The 20,863-nt window shown below is 41.0% G+C and overlaps 2 protein-coding genes across 3 annotated transcripts; one reads left to right on the forward strand and one right to left on the reverse strand.

Annotated features, from left to right (window-relative positions):
* Nucleotides 1–277: 277 nt before the first annotated feature.
* On the reverse strand, nt 278–6,491 carry LOC129582599 (uncharacterized). Of its 2 annotated transcripts, none has more exons than XM_055474137.1 (6): nt 5,893–6,491; nt 3,231–3,333; nt 2,736–3,077; nt 1,756–2,214; nt 1,102–1,431; nt 278–806 (listed from the first exon to the last, which is right to left on the reverse strand). In XM_055474137.1, exons 1-6 carry the CDS (start codon nt 6,037–6,039, stop codon nt 775–777), a joined length of 1,413 nt encoding a protein of 470 aa, XP_055330112.1. In that variant the 5' UTR covers nt 6,040–6,491; the 3' UTR covers nt 278–774. The 2 variants fall into 2 exon arrangements, with proteins under 2 accessions (XP_055330112.1, XP_055330113.1); XM_055474138.1 differs by lacking the exon at nt 5,893–6,491 and adding an exon at nt 4,825–4,990.
* Nucleotides 6,448–20,281, forward strand: LOC129582598 (uncharacterized). Its single transcript, XM_055474135.1, has 5 exons — nt 6,448–6,528; nt 16,064–16,854; nt 17,672–17,783; nt 18,332–19,090; nt 20,047–20,281. Exons 2-5 carry the CDS (start codon nt 16,068–16,070, stop codon nt 20,180–20,182), a joined length of 1,794 nt encoding a protein of 597 aa, XP_055330110.1. The 5' UTR covers nt 6,448–6,528; nt 16,064–16,067; the 3' UTR covers nt 20,183–20,281.
* Nucleotides 20,282–20,863: the final 582 nt, after the last annotated feature.

Below are 20,863 nucleotides of genomic sequence, written 5' to 3' on the forward strand. Positions count from 1 at the left end.
GGGTAAATGACCAGGCTCCGTTCGGCTAACTACTTATACCAAAGGTCACGTTCACAGTCCTTCATGGTCACAGCCTCACAGGTGTAGCCTCGAATAACTCGTATGCTGACTAGTACTTAAATTTTCGTTTGGGTGCTTAAAACAAAATTCCTGACCGTGGCTGGCACACATGAAATATGACATCTCCTATGAATGAAATATGCCATTTCGCTTTTGTCTCTCATGTGCATATTCCTAATCTTTCCAAGGTATTCCTTTCCAATCTTGCATTATTAAATTCTTCAGATAACACCAACTTTTATAATTCAGTAATATTATCCAGGCCCACAGTTTTACAAGGAAGACAAAAAGAAATCGAACAAAACACGAGAGAACAGCGCCAAATTACCACAAAAAGCACCGGCAGAAAATTCATGATTTAAGGTTAATCTCAATCGTACAAGGCACATATTGCATTTTCTATACACTTTTATCACAGGGAATAATAATCTAAAAACATCTAATAAATTTTAATTGACTTTAAAGGGGTCTAATCATCCAGAAAAAAAAGCTATAAACTACCATCCTAAACAAATATCCAGGGGAAATCCACAAATAATACCGGGAAATTGCATTACAAGAGAATTTTAATTAACACTTATTTCAACATCAATTTTTTTAACGTTTTTATAGCAATGCCGTGCTATAATGTTTGCAAGGAACTAGGTTAGAAGAAAGCGCAGTAATCCATAGCTGATCGGCAAGTACCGTCCATAAGTATGCCATTACCATTCCTTAAAAATCCGAGCGTCCCGCACCCGCAAAATCTAAAAGAAGCAAAAAAGATATTAACAATCATATTAAACAAAATCAACAATAAATTAAATATCCGATTTTTCAATATGATTTTGAATTTACTATTCTGCAAACATAAAGCAAAAAAAATCAAAAACGAGTGCAAAGCAAGGACATAAAATCACTAGTAAGAAATCAACATCTCCAAAAATTTTAGGGTGACTCACATTCGCATCGTGAACAGTTTACGTGAGCGCTGTTAAGTTGGATAATATTTAACACAAAATCCTGCTAACTATTTTCAACATCTCACAACACTCCACTTACGTCCAGCGCCTGCCATAGGGACGTTTCGTGCGGGCATCTGGTACTGAGCCGGTTGCGAATAATTCTGATAATTCGGACTGGGATAGCTGGGTGACGCGGGAGCAGCATGGTAGGCATTCTGTGGATGTGCCGCGTATCCATTTCCGGCTGGTCGATAGGTCGATGACTGGTCAGCATAATCATCCGGACGACGATGATCCCCGCCACCCGGCGTCAGCGTCACGGAGGATGAATAGCGCGGTTGTCCAGTACTGCTGGACATTATACCCGGTGAAGGCGCATAATTGTGGTGCTGTGCCGGCGGTAGATCATATGTTGAGTACTGCGGCCCTAAAAAAGGTCCAGAAATAAAACAAAATTTGGTCCATATATATCTGCATATATTTGCTCCGTTTAACCTGAATGTGAAAAAATTGGAAATTTGACGAAAGCCATTGCTATAATATTTTCCTAGTGAGTATTAGCAGGACTCATAAAGTATTGCAAGCATATATTCAAATCGATTATTGTCAGCCCATGCACTACGATGATTTATGCAATGAATGACATTGCGATGCAACTATCTACAGATAAAACCCAAGCATACCACAATACAACAGTAAAACGAAATATTCCGAAAAATAAATGCAAATCCATGCACAATCTGTTCCGTACCTTGATATTTAAAATCTTGTCGATTCGGCGGTGCGATATTCACCGGGCTCTGCTGCATATTCCGGTTATAATGCGGCTGGACAATGGCCGGATTGGGTGAGCGCCGGCCCACGGTCGGAGAAGGCGGAGCAGCGTGCAGTTCGTTCGGCTGTCCGGTCATGCTCTGCAGGGCGCGAAAGGAACGCGACGGGATGGCGTTGCCGGTGTAGCGGGCGTTAGATCCGGTTTCCTCATTGAATTCCGTGCGAAAGGCCTCATCCCGGAACGGGTGAATAGTCTGCTGATCGCCGCCGGGCAGTGCGGCGCCGGGTGCGGCATGGTGTGCCACGTTCTTCTCCAGGGTTTGGTAGGCACGCGAAGGAATGCTGTCGGCACGATGGTAGCCGCTGAAGCGCATCTCGTCGGTATCCTGCGACGGCTTGGATGCCGGCGGAGAGGCTGTGCCTGCCAAGATGCTGTCTGCAAAGAAATACCAGTGGTTTCACCAATGATAATGTTAAAAAAACTTTCCGTCACGCAGATTTACTAAACGCCTACATAATAACGGGGGGAAAATGGAATCATTTCGTAGTCCATTTGAATTTGCCAACCATCTTCACAATACCTTATACAGTTCTGCACAGCAAATCCTGACTTCCAGTAACGTTAACAGTTCAGATAACCACCTCTTCAATGATTACAAAACAAAGCCGATTCGGCCCCAAAGCCAGCAGCCCAAAAGTTAAGCATTCAAAAATTCAAAACTAATCGATTAACCCATTACACAAGGCAGAAGATGTAAATTAAGAAGACTCAAAAGAATAGATTTACACTTACCGTAATAGAAAAACTTCATACATTTATATAATATTCTTCGTATTTTCCATAGCGATTCTTAATAGTTTCCACCTTTTTCATCACAATTTTTTTTAAAGTTTTCCAAACCTTTCAAACGTTTAAGAAAATAAAATACATATTTTTTGCAAAATTGTCTTTCTCACCGTCATCTTCATCAGCTCCCGTCATCCACTGCAAAATTTTAAACGACCGACTCTGAATGGGCGCCACCCGCCCGCTGCGCAATCCACTATCCGATCCCGATCCGCCGCTATCCTGCCGTGACAGTGAGCCCTTACGGGCCTGCAGCGGTGAATTGCGTACCACACCCGAATTATCAAAACTGGATGCCGGCGGTGTGATTCCGTTGAAGATGCGCACATTGGTCGGACCCCGCGGGATCCCCGGCACAACACCTGGCGTGGGCACCTCCTCCCCGGATGCGATCGCGTCCAGTTTGTCCTTGCGAATGGAACTGGGCGCGCGCAGATCTGCCGCCGATAAGCCTAAAAAATGCAAGCCACGGTCGGTTAAAATTATGCTGGTGGCGCAGTTTCTTGACGTGACCCTCGACACACACACACCACATCCGGTATTATTGTGGCGGATGATGGATGGGTCGCCGGCGCGGTGAGAATAATGATGACAAATCAACTTACCGACAGGTGTATAGCTGAACGGCTTCTTGTCGGCTTTGGCTGCTGTCGTCATCAGACCGGAAGGCAGATTGGCCATCTGCTGTTCTTCGAAGGCTTTGTCGCGCTGGAAAAGTGCAGACATGTATCGATGAAAATCTTTATTGATTTGACATTAATTAGCAAATAAGTTGCTTAAGGTCTTTTTTCTGGGTGTTGTTTTGCGTGCTTGTAACTCTCAATGAAAAGTCTCAGTGTTTTCTTCTTTAATCTGTGCGTTTGTAAATTAAATGAAGATTGTAAACCTGCATACTTTTACAAGCTAACTGTATTACAAATTGTCGCATACTTACAAAATATGTTTTTTCTACCAAATCCGGCAGTGACAACCGAAGAATTTTAGAAACCAAACCAAATTGTGTGAACCAAATAAAAATTTTATATACAAGAATTTTACAAACCAAATTAGCACTGGCTAGTTTGTACCTGCGGGAAAAAAAATTAAACACACATTTAAATTCATTTCGCCAATAAAAAAACCGGTGACGAAAGAAGCTCATGGTGAATCAGCAGTAAAAAAATTACGTTCATTTTCGTTGCATTTAAACATGAGGAATTTTTGATTTGACATTCCACCCAAGCCGTTAATTCCGTTCTCTTCGTTCATTACGCAGTTCTAGCGAACGTGATTCGCACCATTACACATTCATCATCAGCTCAAGAAACTGCTACTTTGTACTACACGGCATGCGCGGAAAAGTTTTAACAAATTTTTTTATCGCACACATAGCTTACGATGATTGGAGAAGCGGAACGCGCAACTATTCATTGTCATCATTTTCTACAGCATTGGACACACGAAGCGGCATGCATAAGAAAAAAGTGTGCGCTTAACAAATCTGATTCCTCTAACTCACAGGTCATAGTTTACAAAACTATAACGAGTCACATAACGCGGTGCAATCAACATTTTTCCATAAGGAAAGGCCGCGGCGGCGGCAACACAGCGATGGAAAACTGCTGCGACAGCAACGTTGTTTTTCAGCGGTACACAGCAAAGCTAAGTGAAAAACACAGCCATGCACAAAACATTTGCAAGCTGCTTCCGGCGCTGCGCAAACCCCATCGACAAATCTATCTATTTTTGTCACAACTCACGTCTGTCTCTCTCCATCGAACGGGATGCTAACATTTTGGTGGTATAAACAGAAACGTTGAGTAAGAACCCCCCTGATATTTTCTCGTCAATTTTAATAACTTCCATCTGACCATGACATCTGGATCGTGCGCCAGTTAATAAGCAAACGAAAAAAGCAACCTATTACTGTACGTTTTTCGTAGATCAGTCACTAATCAACACGCATCTGGTAAGAAAATCACCGCTAATTAGCTTCGTTTCCATATTTTCACGAAAAAAATCCAAAAACACACTCCGTGCGACCGTAAGTTATGTTAATATTTTTTTCAATTTAACTAACGGCACAGGTAAAATAGTATAGAAAAGTAACACAAGTATTCTAATTAGTAAAATATTCCTATAATCGACAAATCGCCTATCAGTAAAAATATTAAAAACATCACCCATATTAAAGAAATGAAAACACTTTCATGTAAGTACCTCGTATTTCCAGCACGTGATAAACGTTTTCGCTAAATGGTCAAATGATGGCCGGCGCTGTGAATAAGAACTGACTGATCATAAAAACCAGATAGGCAAAAAAGCCGACTAGACAGTTACGATTTCATGGGTTCCTGGGAATCAAAGCACACTTGAGAACTTTCAACTGGGAAGTTCATAAAACTAACTCATGTTACCAAACAAACCGGTATCTTTTAAGGCTATTGTCCCTCATTAATGCAATCACGTTTCAATGCAGCCACTACAGTAGGAACACAAAAGAGCCATAAACTTGGAATAAACTGACTGATATGTGTCTCACATGCATGTGTCACACCGGGAGATACCGCGAATTCGCAGGCCGGAAATGGCGAAAATCCAAAACATGCTTGAAAATTTATTCAAATTATTCGCGATGATTGACTTAATTTATGCCGTCACCGCAAGCTGCAGATAATAACGATATCAAGCAATCTTGTTAAATATCAAATGAGTGTTGAAAATTTGAAATGTCATCTCGATCGAAAACGAACAAATCTGTATCGCCAAACTAGCACGCTGCAATCAGAACCGGAAGGTTGCAATCAGAACCGGAAGCAGCACACTGTGCACACTAAAAGAAGGAGTTCGATTCAACATTGTTTAAACAGTTAAATTTTTGCGTGAAAATTAAAACAGTTTGATTAATCAATGAGCATACATTTAAAAACGAATTTATTAATACCTAAGTTATTCTGCAACATTTCTGATTTTTCAAAGACGTCGCTGGTATACAGTTTACTAACTTTTTTAAAAGGCGATTGACAAGTGCACGATGAATACACCTCATGACGCGATAAAATTCATAAAGTACCTACTTTATACTGACAATACTGAATGGGAAAAAGGCAAAGTGAAAGGAAAAAATCGGCAAACCAAACAGGGGAAATCTTCAATTACAGCGCAATTAATCTTATCCTGTTCATTAACCCTTCTGCCTCCGCACAATGTACAGCGTATTTTTACACAGAACTGGATTTAGCCTAACGATGATTACAACAAAACACTGGAGTGCTTGTGCTGTCATACCTGTTCCTTGTACGACATTCCCGCTCCAGGACCAGGTGGGGGCGGTGGTGGGGGTGCGCTACCAGCGGACAGTGTGGAGGGCATCGGTGGCGGCGGGGGCGCACTGGCAATGTGAAGGTTTCCGAGGCTCTCCTCCACAGCGGCCATCGTTGCAGCGCGAAGTACACAGCAGTGACAGCACACGCTAGTTTTTCACAATCCGGATTAGTTTTCCGATTAATCAGCACAAATCCCGAGACAATGATCCGCACACGGCATCAATGGACAGAACCAGAATGAAAAGGAAATCGGATATCCGCGCGGTAATAACAGACACGAAGGAAAATAAGCACGCGTCGATGATAGAACGTGAAAATATCCTTAATGGCAGTCAGCAGTCGTGTTTAACTTTAAACACTGATTAAGCATACTTTTGGCACGCGTACTCGCACCAGGCCGGCACACACTCGCACAGGGGAAAATGTCTCTGTTTATCTTTATGCCAAAAAATCTCCAACGGAGATTATGGAAGATGAGACTCTTGTTGGAGAGGAGAAAAAAAGCGCACACCACGTTTTACCCGGCACTGGCGGAAGACGACACTGTTCAGTGCATCAGCGGAAAATGTAGGCGACTCGGCAGAAATCCGCTGTCGCGGTGAGTAACGAGACTGTATTGTGCTTTACGTACGGCGCAGAATTATGCTGAACTGATGAGTAAGCTGTAAAAAATAACGGTGCACCGGTTGAGTCAAACAGAATCCGCTACTGTATGCGTTTAGGATATTTTATTCAAAGCCGCAAGGTGTTTCGTGTGCTGAGCGCGGGTCAAGTTTATGATGTTGGCTCCAAAAATGACTGCCAGATCAAATGTGGCGAAAGTTAAGACAGAATTGTTAATTTGTAAGTAAGTATGGTTCACCTGAGCAACTCGACATGTTAAAATAATTCTACAACCTTGATATTGTAGATATCAGCCGAGCAAAGAAGACACTGGTCAGCCGATAAATCACGCATGTTCATTTTTCCTATATGATGCCATAACATGTTAGCGAAAAAAAATATTTTGTATCTACCTTAATTTTTTAAATATGATAAAATATTATGCAAAAAAATTAATGAATTAATAACTATAGATTTTGTACAGTATAGAACGAGTAATAAACTTTTAAAATAATTACTTACTACATGTAGTTACGAACTTACGATTACTACAATATTTCATACTAGCACTCGCAATCACTGTAAGATTAAATACACTTGCGTCACAGTTGTGCCTTTCGAAAATTTGCATACGGCCTACACGGCGTAATCCAAGCGCTTAATTAAAGACTGATTGATTTATGACCAAATTTTAGTAATCACTTGTTAGCACCGTTTGTATCCGTAAAGATTGAAAGTAAGTAAGTCTACTTACCATCTACGATCTACAATACCATCTACAAGTACAATGCGCGGCATACCGTAGTAAGCAAGTTTTATAAGCCTCTTAAAAAGTGAACTGATTGATGAGTGATGAAAATAAAAATATGATGATTCAGGTACAGTATGTTCTTGCAGTACTAACGCCGAAAAGTCAGAACTCGTAAAGTTCGAGATTTACTGGTAAGTGCTGCTTTGTACACAGTACTGTACTTAAGCTTATGATAATTACTGTACTTTACCAAGGGCAGTCATGCAGCTTAATCATCGGGTTGCGATGATTGTGTTAACGTTCTTCGTAAACGTACCTGCAGTGATAATAAGTCTTGAACCCAAAAAAAATCTACTCGAGCTCGTAATGGATCGTACGGGAGAACAGAGCGGGCAATACACCTAACTTAGTTAAAAAAACAGTTTTCTTAATGCTTATGTTTTTGTATTTTCTACCCGCACTATTTACTACTCACAGTAGAACCTGCTAAAATGGATACTACTCTAACATGTCGACTGTAGCACCGAGGTACAAACTGTACAAGTTACATGTCCGAACAATTGTCAGCATAAGTGAGAATTTAATACGATTCGAGATGCGGAACAAATAGGAAAAATAACAGCAATTTCGCAAGTACAAAGACACAAATTAGCCGAGCTGTGAAAACGTTTTCGCGAATTCCGAGCAAAGTAGTTATCGATTGGATAATCGTCGCTTCCGTATACAATGATTACCGCATGGCATAATGTGCGTTCTGCAGGTGTGATTCCAAAAAACGCTGTCACTGTTATTATTATTATGCTTACAAGATAAATTAAATGCACCGGTGGGTAAAGGTAAAGAACCGTACCAGTACAGTGCAGATGACAATACTAATAGCGACGACGACAAGTCAGTTGCTTGCACCAGCTGGGATTGCAATGTGAAGCTGTATCTAGTATTGCATGCTAGATACTATACTATCCAGCTGGCTGGATATTACATTGCATACTAGATACTGTACTTGCTGTCAATAATACACAGTAAGACACCACGATACAATCGTGTGTACCGGTACAGTATCAATCTGCGGCTTATATAGATATAATGAGTTGTCGTCGTCGCTGCACTATAATGCACCACGATGAAAACGTGCCTGTATTATTTTCCAACTGTTGCTACTGTATCACACGCCCACCACCTGTATTGTGTAGATTTGTTATTTAAATGCAATACGGTTAATAATTCTTTGCACCACAGTGCAAACTATGTTTTCATTAGTACTGCAATCTTCAGTATCTCTAGTGACACTGTGCATTATAATGCACCGTACTTTACCATGACGCAACCGTTTTTGTATCAGTACGGTGCAGATCTGCAAAGCAGACAAGAATTGAAAAGCTGTCGTCGTCGCATGTTTACCATAATGCAATGCATTTTTAAAAAATGTAAAAATGAGAAATCTCCACTAATTAGTCCTTTGTTATGCTAAGATCAGTCCACTAACACCGATTACCTAGCCGGTGCCGCGTCAGGGGTTGGGGTTCTGGGAGGGTTAGGTTTGGGCACCCAGATTAACAGCAGGATTGCTGCTTGTACGGACACTATGTTGCGGCACCCATACTATTTCACCAGGAAGGGCTGCTGCTGCATTGGCAACCAGCACTGTGGTGTGGTTTGATCGGCCACTGGATGGTGTCGACTCGGGAACTATGTTGTCAATATGAAGCGGGAGCGATCTCATAGTGTGGAAGGAACTGGAAGCTGAAAGTCCGGTGCCGGTATACCCATAGGCTCTTTGGGATCGGCGACTGCGACTGGAGAAATATTCTGGACACGAATTGGTTCGACGGGTCCGTAGTGGTCTTTGCGCTCACTACTTGGAGCGATTTGTATGGATTGCCCATTCGATACCGGCAAGTAATTAATCAGCGGGGTGAAAGCGTGGGTTGGGTGTGGCCCTGCAAATCGTTCTGGTGGTGGTGCATTTGCTGAATTCATTGGTAAGCGGCCATGAGATGAATTACTTGACGGTATGATGGCATGCATCAAGCATTTCAAAGTCTGATCCATTCTCATCATATGACTAAAGACAATATAATCGAAGCTATTTGACAACGTAAAACATACTCTTTCGGGTTATGTATACGTATACCATACATTTAAACTGCAAAGATAAAGTACTGCTTTAAAGTACAAAGTACTGCTTTTTAAAGTACTGCTTTATCTACAAATTAATGCAATACTTTGCAGGTCAAAATGTGAATGAAAAAATGTACTGCTATACTTTCAAATGCCCCAGCACTTAATCGTCAGTTTCGGCCTGTTCGGGGATGTTCGGGAAGGTGACCTTGTTACTGAAAGTAATACAATACTTTCAAAGTATTGCATTACTTTCGAAGTACTGCCATACTTTCAAATGCCTCAGCAATTAATCGTCAGTTTCGGCGTGTTCGGGAATGTTCGGGAAAGTCACCTTGGTACTGAAAGTAATGCAGTAATTTCAAAGTATTGCATTACTTTCGAAGTACTGCCATGCTTTCAAATGCCCTAGCACTTAATCGTCAGTTTCGGCCTGTTCGGGGATGTTCGGGAAGGTCACCTTGGTACTGAAAGTAATGCAGTACTTTAAAAGTATTGCTCTACTTTCGAAGTACTGCCGTACTTTCGAATGCCTCACCAATTAATCGTCAGTTTCGGCGTGTTCGGGGATGTTCGGGAAGGTCACATTGGTACTGAAAGTAATGCAGTACTTTTAAAGTATTGCATTACTTTCGAAGTACTGCCGTACTTTCAAATGCCCCAGCACTTAATCGTCAGTTTCGGCCTGTTCGGGGATGTTCGGGAAGGTCACCTTGGTACTGAAAGTAATGCAGTACTTTAAAAGTATTGCTTTACTTTCGAAGTACTGCCGTAATTTCAAATGCCCCAGCACTTAATCGTCAGTTTCGGCCTGTTCGGGGATGTTCGGGAAGGTCACCTTGGTACTGAAAGTAATGCAGTACTTTAAAAGTATTGCTTCACTTTCGAAGTGCTGCTATACTTTCAAATGCCCCAGCACTTAATCGTCAGTTTCGGCCTGTTCGGGGATGTTCGGGAAGGTCACCTTGGTACGGAAAGTAATGCAGTACTTTAAAAGTATTGCTTTACTTTTCGAAGTACTGCCATACTTTCAAATGCCCCAGCACTTAATCGTCAGTTCTGGCCTGTTCGGGGATGTTCGGGAAGGTGACCTTCTTACTGAAAGTAATACAATACTTTCAAAGTATTGCATTACTTTCGAAGTACTGCCATACTTTCAAATGCCCTAGCACTTAATCGTCAGTTTAAAAGTATTCCTGTACTTTTAAAGTATTGCAATATTTTTTAAGTACAGCAATACTTTTAAAGTATTATTTTTATAGCATTGCAGTACTTAAAACGCCTCAGCGCTTGATCGTCTATTTGGGTTTGTTCGGCGTTGTTCGGGAAGGTCACTTTGGCACAGCAGTACTTTGAAAGTACGGGTGCACTTTAGAAGTATTGCTGTACTTTCCAAGTACTGCAATAATTTAAAATGCCTCAAGGCTTTATCGTTTGTTTCGGCTTGTCAAAGTGCAACAGTAACTTTAAAGTGCTGCTGTAACAATGTGACCTTCCGAACAACGCCGAACAAGCCGAAAAGACGATCAAGCGCTGAGGGTTTTAAGCACTGCTATATTTTTGCATATTGTACTTTAAAGCATTGCAACACTTTAAAAGTACAGGATAACTTTCAGAGTATTGCTGTACTTTCAAAGTACTGCAATACTTTAAAATGCCCCAGCGCTAGATCGTCTGTTTCGGCTTGTTCGGCGTTGTTCGAAGGTCACTTTGGCACAGCAATACTTTGAAAGTACTGTTGTACTTTAAAGGTGCATATTGTAGTTCAAAGTGCTGCAATACTTTAAAAGTATTGTTGCACCTCAAACTACTGCAATACTTTAAAAGTGCAGGAATACTTTAAAAGTATTGTTATAGTTTCTAAAGTATTGTAATACTTTAAAAGTACAGGAATACTTTAAAAGTATTGCTGTAGTTTCAAAGTATTGCAATACTTTAAAAGTACAGGAATACTTTAAAAGTATTGCTGTACTTTCAAAGTGCTGCAATACTTTTAAAATGCCTCAGCACTTGATCGTCCGTTTCGGCTTGTTCGGCGTTGTCCGGAAAGGTCACTTGGCGCAGCAGTACTTTGAAAGAACGGGTGCACTTTAGAAGTATTGCTGAACAGAAAGCCAGCAGTACTGTCTCCAGGCAACACAGTAAGCAAAGCAATATATAAAGCACTTCGATTAAGGCGAGGTAATTGTTTTGCCTTCATTTTCAGAGGAGTTACAATAGCTACAGTTTCCCAGATAGAAAAAAATGCTCTTTAAAATGGATGTTTTTTCGAAAGTCGAAGATCCAAATAAAAGCACAACTGTGTAAAAGATCAAAAGGTACCGTGGGTCTAAAACGACGCTCGGGTCCAGCAGTACGTTCCATTCACTTAACTGCCAACTCCTCTCAAACCGAACCGCAAACAACCGCACGCGGGCTGCGTGTCTGCGTTGCGCTGCTACCGCGCGCAGACTGCGATTTGATGAACGCTATATGCAGCCTGCAGGTAGCGTGGTGGTATGTTTACTTTTCTGCGCCGATGCAGAGGACCATTTTCGAAAAACAAAAACCCATATTTACTAGAATTAAAGTCTGGACAGTTCTACGCGCCTTATAATCCATTGCCGCAATGGAATTGGCTGTTCTGGGTACCGTTGGAAAGACAAAATTATTTTACATACTGGGTTTTTTTGGTTTTGGAATTCAGCCATTCGAATTCCAACGATCAGTGGTTTTCTCAGTTAGGGGAATTAGTTTCATGTTTAAAAATTTATATCTTTACTGTTTTTTACACAAGATTTTTTCAAAATAAATCCAATATGTAAAAAAATTATACGTTATATTTAGAAACAGCAAACTTGAAGTTGCCCCATTGGGTGCTTCAGCGCAGTTTTTTTGGGGCAACTACAACATAAAATTCTATATCCCGTTTGCACTTTTAGGCTTCATTTTAAAAACTTATATGTTAAAAAGTGCAATTTATAAGGTTTCTAATGAATCTTTGCACTTCGAGAACAGACCAACCAAAGGCGGACAACAAATTCTCAAAGTTGTCAATAAAATTGGCATGCTGCAAACAATTACATCCCGTTAACAAGCTGTACCTTATAGACAACAACAACTAAATTAATATAGAAGTACTTAACAGTACAGTAACTACTATAGTACAGTGCCTACGTTAGCGCTCTGCAAAGGTTAACATATTGCAAAATTACTAATGGGAGTGTATATTTAATTAGATAGTATTTGCACGACACAGTATGTGACGTACAAAATTTGGTGTGTAAATGCCAGTATAGTACTTAGCGTTCAGAACGACGACCTCTACACAATAACTGCAAGTTTTGCAACATTAAATTTTGCTGTCAATGACGTGTCAATCGCTGTCAATGGTACCTGCATTCCTGATCACTGTCCACTGCTGTTACCCAGGGGCTTGGGTATTACACGCTTGTGCAATCAATACCCAATATCGACCGCACGATGAGAAAGTACCAGTGAACTGCACCAGGGCGCACGGCGAGATGGGGAATTATAAACAATAGGGTAACAATTACAGCACTGCCATAAATAATTAATATTGCACCAATACGGACGGTGCGACGGCAGCGATCAGTCAACAGTGCATTACACGGTACGTCGATAAACAAAGCAATTGGTACTTGACCATAGTACTACAAGTCGGCGACGAGAAAATTGTATGATTTATTAGCACCTAAGTAAGTACACAAACAATGGTACATGCAGCAAAAGTGCACATGCATGCACCAATGGTGCAATTGAATGCACCATTGGTACGGATCTTTACTGGTGCCCACCGGTGCGCTGCAATATGCTCACGCATGTGCAGCGCGAGGTACAGCACAATAATAATAACCGTTAATATGCACTTGTTATGTAGTGATATTCAACGGAGCATGACGCATTGTTGACCTGGTGGTTACTAGTGATGAGTGGGTGCAAAGTGTGAGCAAACCCTCTATCATTACCTGCAATGAACTACTGAAATAATGGCTATGCCATGATTAAATTTCTGGTACGTGGTTATTCTTATATAGTACACTTATGGTTTATTAGTAACGTAGTACTGCGGGGAAGTTGTTTTCTGATTTTGAACTTCACAATCGGCGTCGAACTAATCGCACCGTGCCGATTCTGCCGGTTCTCTCGGATCACATTTTAAATAATAAGGTTATTATTTCAAGGTTACCTTGAAAGCTTTACCGAAGCCAGCTTTACCGGAACCGGCACCGGTGACGCGGGGTAAGATAATTTTTTTAAAAACAAAATGCATGTGACACAGTTTCTGAACACGCTGAAGCTATAGATAGCGTTTTCAGTTTTTTTTATTGTGCTATGGCTTTTACGATCTCCACGTCCCAGATTAATTTTTTTGTAGTCATGTCATAGATCTTGTTCCTTGATATAAAACTTTAAAAAGTACGCTGTACCAAAATATAATTTGCGCTAGTTCACGATTTATCGATAAAATCCTCGCATTAATTTACATATAGAGTATTAATGTATTCTTGAAAGTCACATTATATTTTAATTTAGTGAAAATCTAGCGAGCATCCAGAGGAGATCCACATCCAACACCGGGAAGGTGCAGTGTAAGAGAATTTTAATTAACACTGATTTGAACATAGAGTATTTCCGTCGTTCTTATCGTAATTCGGTGCTACGAGTACAATGACAGTAAGAAACCAGCCTAGAAAAAAGCGCAGTAATCCATAGCCAACCGGCCAGTACGTACCGTCCGTAAGTATGCCATTTCGATTTTTTAGAAATCCGAACGTAATGCACCAGCAAAATTCGGAAGAATAACAGGCTAACAAATGTGCGTATAGTGCTTATTGTATGTTCATATTCGCTGGTCTTTTCAAAGAATGAAACATCGTGTTTATACTCATACAAAGTTCAGACCGTAGCTTGTTTGAAAACAGCATCAAAATAGAAACTTATCGTTAATTACAGAAGTGACTTACAATTTACTGTCATTTACTGTAACTACTGTAATTTCACCACCCATCTTTTTTATTTTTTTTACAGCGGTTCCGAACTAATGAAAGTGAAATTTGAAACTTGGTTTAGCATTGGTAAAATCTGAAACTTGCTCCGCGTTGTCCTTTTACAATTTGGGTACTGTAATATCTTCTGGTGTACGTTAACTAACAATAAGAAGCAAAACAAGTACTGCGAACGACAGATCACAGGAACGCTTATGTTCACAGAATACAGATGCCAGATTTGCAAACTGCTGCGAGAGAGGATCGGTATAATTAGGAAAACCTCTGAACCTGTTTTGGAAAAACCTGTGCAATACATAACATACTTTAATTACAAGATAATGGAAAGACCTGTGCAGCCTGTGTTTTGGAAAGTGTGGTGGAATACGTAACATATTTTCGATTATCTTGTATTAATCGAATGTAATCGAATGTAATAATGCGTTATGGACATGAACTGTCTGCTATTTGAATGACATGGCAAACTGAAACGTTATACTTGATTGTCCGTCAGCCAAAAGAGCATGGTTTCTGCGAGTACACACTGCCCAACACCAACAGTTTAGTTTTCAAACCAACATATTTTTGTCCGCGATTCGCGTTAAGTTCAATCGATCGCTGACCACTATTATTATTATTATTATATTTACCGACTTATTATTACCGACCAGACGTTGAAGTCCCGTTTATCGGGTTGTCTGCTCTTGATGTAATAATAATAATAATAATAATAATAGTGGAACGCCTGCTTCTTCTCTGCATGCTGTTGATGTGTCGATCTGTTATAATAATCTCTCTTTTATTAGCATTAAATTGTTTCTGCGTACCGACCAGACATTGAAGTCCCGTTACTCGGGTTGTCTGCTCTTGATGAATGAATGCGACCGTAGAAATTGCCCTGCTTACCGGTAGTAGTTAGCGCGCTCTAGTCTTCAGCGACCTACCTATTCCCCCTAGTGTCGCCTTCAGCAGGAGATGGCCTCGTTTCGTTAACTGCACTTTCGCGAAGATTTCATATCAGATGTGTGTCAGGGAGATTTCATATCAAACATCTGGTGTCAGGCATTGTATTTTTAGCACGGAAATTAAAATTTAGTATTTCAAGACTACTAGTGCTGACTGTAGAGTGAGACCTTTCGTATTAGCGGTCAGTCGAACTGAAGCGGGACATCTGCACGAAACCGGTTGCCGGTTAAACTAAGATTAATTTCGACCGCCACGGACTTCAGTATTCAATTATTTTACAGAATTACTAGTAAGTAAAATAAGGTTTTATCTTGTACTGATCGCACGGATTTCTATACTGATTTTCTCTGAAGCCACTTGATTTTTCAAATACGAGCGGTCAGCCGAACTGAAGCGGGTCATCTGCATGAAACCGTTTGCCGGTTAAACTAAGATTAATTAATTCGACCGCCACGGACTTCAGTATTCAATTATTTTACAGAATTACTAGTAAGTAAAATAAGGTTTTATCTTGTACTGATCGCACGGATTCCTATACTGATTTTCTCTGAAGCCACTTGATTTTTCAAATACGAGCCACTACGAGGCCTAATATATGTGATCTTTTTGCAGATAATTATAAAACTTAGACAACATGGTGACGTCGACAGTTTTCTCTCAACAGGAGCACGCACCGACTAATGATGCACAATTGTTATTTACAGTACCATGACCTTTCCCTCCATGCCCCCTTATAAGCGGATGCTGGCGGATACCCACCAGCTAAGCGAGCGCAACACCGTTGCGGTCCGCAACGACGACGGTGCATACTGGCTGGGACACATTCAGGACATCGCTGGCGACTACGCCTTTGTCGATTTTCAAAGTAAAAGAGTCCCAGCCAGCTGGCTGCATACGGGGCGTGTGTGGCCTCTGCCGGTCCCGGAGTATAACGAGCATGCCACGCCGGTATATTTAGCGGCTCTCCGTGACGAAGACGACGGACCATTCCGCTTTCGTCCAATCACTGTGTTTTTTATTGGCCCTATATGGGGTATACTGGTGAAGGATTACGACCAAACAGATATCAGCAGTAAATCACAAAATGAGCATACGGAATTAGTGGACGTTGGTCAAATTATCGATCAGGCAGCGCTATCCCAGCCGCCGATGCTGTACCGTACCACCGGTTTCCTGCTCACCAAGCGCTTTGTTCCTTTTGCCAGGGCGCATGACGTTCTATGCGACGCATCCGACAAGTCGCGCATCATCCATCACATGTGCGAGTCTTTTAGTCACGCTGCGCGTGAACGGCGTTCATTCGATTACGGTCGTTTTCACCTGCGCATTGAACAGAATGGATGCACGTTTATCGTCAGCCATATAACCCACCACCAGGCGGAAGCGCCAACCGTGGAAACACTGTCGGGTATACTGCAACGTCATTTAGACTCCCGGACCCATCTGCCGGCGTTCATTTACAATGACCTCTGCGACCGTGTCAGCGCACCCGATGGTAAAGGTCAAGTGCAAAGTACTCTGCTGTGTGTACTAAGTAAATATAAGAAAAATATACAGAGGTGTCTTGCTTAACTTATGTACAGTATTATGGCAGAGTGCAATATACACGCACAAGTGAAAGTATCATTCTATTGTATACATATATATAAATGTATATAAATCCTGTCCTGTCATATATATAAATATATATAAGTAGGTACATAATCGTATAGTGTATTTATGTACAGTATGAGACTATGAGTTGCTGAGTAGACTATAGTTATGTATTCATGTTATATGGCATAGAAGTATGTATTCTTCGTAATATGCCCTATGCGACTTCTTCATATCTATATGCGGGCTAGGTATGTACTAGTACCTAATACTCATATAGGCTATAATTATTATAAACGGTCCTCATACCCATAATCCTACTCCTAATTCAGAATTTTTATACTAATATTGGCTCTAATAATCATAATCATACTTCGGTCCTACCGGTCATCGTACTTTCGTTTATAATCATTACTCACACCTTTGTCACTACTCATACTTTACACAATGTTCACTTGCGTAACCCAATAAAATACTTTCTTCGCGATTTAGTGGTGATCATAAGAAACTAGAAAGAAAGCCTAAACAAGAAACTAATAAAACACAATCGACGTACTGTATATAATCATTACCTTTTTCTTCGAGCATTATTTAACTTATTATCAAGTTTACTTAATATTTTGCTTAGTGCGTTTTCGGTTAAAGCTACTAACTGCTAGTAACTCGTAAGTCTATTTGCGTAGCAAGAAGCATTTCGCCAACTGCTATTTACGCTTCAGTTGGGCGAGCGGAACCTCCGTCTGACGATGCTTCGCTGGACCATCTGTCGATCTCACTCCTCTGCGAGATCTTTGCTTATCTGGACTTGCATTCACGAATGAAGCTTAAAAGGTAAGGATTATTGTGTACTGATCAGCAAGAGCACTGCACAAGTTTTCGTAACCGTTTTCTAGACTCTGGTTAATGCTAATAAAGTATGCATGCAGTTTTTGTACAAGGCGGGAAACAAATCCAAAAAGATAAGGAATACTTCATATAGATATATTAAACCTAGTGCCAGGTACGTAAGGTCACGATACCAATTATAAGTAAACTGGCTTGTAATAAAAATGATGTAGAACTAATTAAGACCTAACTAAAAACTAATGTAAAACCAACTCAAAATAAAGTAGGACTAAGGTATGCATACAGCTTAGGACTAAAAAGACGCATAGCCCCATTCCCAGATATCTGTACGCATGTGGCAAGTGCACTTGTACGACAACCGGATATTTTAGCTGAGTCGTACAGCGCACTGCGCCGCATGCGTTCGGAATGCTGTGGGGTGGGATTATGCGTCTTTTTTGTCCTAAGCTGTATATATCCACAGTTTTTTCAAAAAGTGTTGTTGATGTATATTAATCAAAGCAAAAGATCGCTAATTTTGTTGTGTTGTGCAGAGTGTGTACAATGTGGATTTCGCTGCTGAACAGCCGTCATGTGGTCGAACACATCAGCATTTGTTTGAAAACCTGCTCTCATGATACGATATCCCACAATCTGAACAGCTACAAAGCAGCGTCTCTGCTCCACCGCATGGTCAACTCGGCGACAAAAAGCCTCACCATACTGCAAAACTTCGACTACCACTTCTGTCTGAGCAACCTTTTGAAGGGCATGGGAATCAAAGTGCCGACAATAATTTTCAAAGACCACATTGTTACCAATAAAAACGGAAGTAATATTGGATACCCGGATATATGCGAGGGACAATTTCCGTTAAACTACGCACTAGGGGCGCGGTGCGCCATCTTCGACGATTGCTGTCAGCGTGTTGTGATTTATAATTGGAAAGTGAGTGATATTTTTGGCGCTGTAGCGTACGAGCTGTTCTCCAAATATTACTCATACCGGAAATCTGTACGGGAATTTATGCGATTGCCCCGGATCGAAACAAGTTCAATGATGGCGTGTTTGACTCATGAGTCGCATGTCGGTGTACTCGCGGCCGACGCCCTGCAAATCACGATTCCGCAGCTGATTCTGCACAGTAGTGATGGGCGGTACCACATGCTGCGGCGATTTATGTGGGGGTTGAACGACAACTTTCCCCCGGTTACCGAGGACATATATACAAAGGTCACAGCTGTGCACGCTCGCTGGGTGCGCAACTTACAGTATCCGGCTGAATGGAGTAGGATCCGAGCGTATCTTGAACTGTAAGCGCACGTACCGAACATAAAAATGATGGCTGATTGTACAAGGCGGATTTCAAATGGGTTACGTAAAAGGAACCGCTAAATTTATGAGTTGCACTAACGTAAGTACGATAACGGCGAGCCACGCCTCACTATGTAAGTGCTTCAAGCAAATTTGGCATTACTGATGCACTACTTAAATATGCCCATTATTTTAATCAATAATAATCAATTTCGCTTTATCGATCAATACAGTAGAACGTTGAGCACTTGACCGAATTGACAACCTCGGTGGCGGGCGGCCTGTGTGGCGCCCGTTAAAAAACGAAACTATAACGGTCTAACTCTCAAAATAAATGGTGTCTTTTTTGGGAAAAGATATTCAGTGATGCATATTTTTTTAACGAAAGTGTGAAGTTAAGAGTGGTGCTGGTAGCCTGTTAATTTTTATGACAGAGATGTTAATAGAGCCCGTAGTCATGGGATGGTTACCGGAATTATGTTCGAATTTTTACTGTTTCTGACGTGCTGTTTTCTAATATACATTCTCGGGAGTTCTCATATCTGTTTTAAGTATCTGTAAATGGAAAAAAAATTAATGTTTTTATAAAGGCCAGCACGGGAAAGCTGGGTTCGAGCCCTGGTAAAAAAGGGTAGGTACCCAGGTACTCATAAAATACACAACCGCTGCCACAGGCCGTCAGCACAAAAGGACTATGTGCCCTTCCTCTATATGTGGCGTTGTATTTTATTATGTGGCGCTGGCCAACGGGCGGTCACCACATTTTCCATAATCGTCAAACCTTCGCTATGCTTCGGTCGATTATTTATACGCCACGAGTAGACAACAGGATTAACGGGACTTTCTCGTCTTACTGTACGTCTCGCGTGCTCCCCGGGAAGTAAATCAAACAGACATTTTGTTCGGCCAACCTGGTTTTGAAGTTTTGAACCAAATTAACGGTTTTTCATTGCAGATTTAGCGGATTCCACGCGGACGGCTCAGCGAAATTTTGGGACGAACTGGACCTGCGAACCGAAAATGTGCGTACATGGAGCAGGATGGCGCTTTTTGGGATTAAGGACATATTCCCAGCTGCAGAGTGCTGGTAGATTGCGTATTGACTCATGCGCATCAACATTCGCTATTGTTTCCACTGGTTAATCACTATTCATTCACTAATCTTACTTACTTCTGCATCACCGTCTGATAACAACAACGAAATAAATACTGGAATCAAAACATCATTTACCTACACCTTAATTTTTAATTTCATTCAACTTTAAGTCTTTAACGGGTCTAGAGCAGTCATCCAGAAAAACTATAAACTACAATCCGAAATAAATATAGCCAGGGGAAATCCACACCACCTAATTGTAATACCGGGAACCTGCATTACAAGACAATTTTATTTAACACCTATTTTAACATCGAGTTTTTTATCGCAGTTCCTTGCTAAAATGAGTGTAAGGAATTAGTTTAGAAGAACGAAATGGCTACGCGCGAGAGTTTCTGGCGCAAAGTCAAATGACTACGCGTGCGAGTTACCGAAATTAAATAATCACCGGTTTGTGAACTATAGCTAGCAGCTTATTATCTATGATATTTAAAAATAATAGTTAATACTCACGGGTCCACGTCAGGTATTTACGGTAACAACCAAGTTCAAAATTTATGTTCTACTGTTGTCCGAATAGTTTCTTGAATATGTACGGGTACTTTGTATTGTACAATCCGGCGCAGTTAAGCTGCCTACCGGTATTCCTAACCTTATATTAATAAATTGCCAGTTT

This window comes from Paramacrobiotus metropolitanus, unplaced genomic scaffold (genome assembly GCF_019649055.1).
Source record: "Paramacrobiotus metropolitanus isolate TYO unplaced genomic scaffold, Prichtersi_v1.0 Parri_scaffold0000008, whole genome shotgun sequence".
Classification (NCBI taxonomy): Eukaryota; Metazoa; Tardigrada; class Eutardigrada; order Parachela; family Macrobiotidae; genus Paramacrobiotus; species Paramacrobiotus metropolitanus.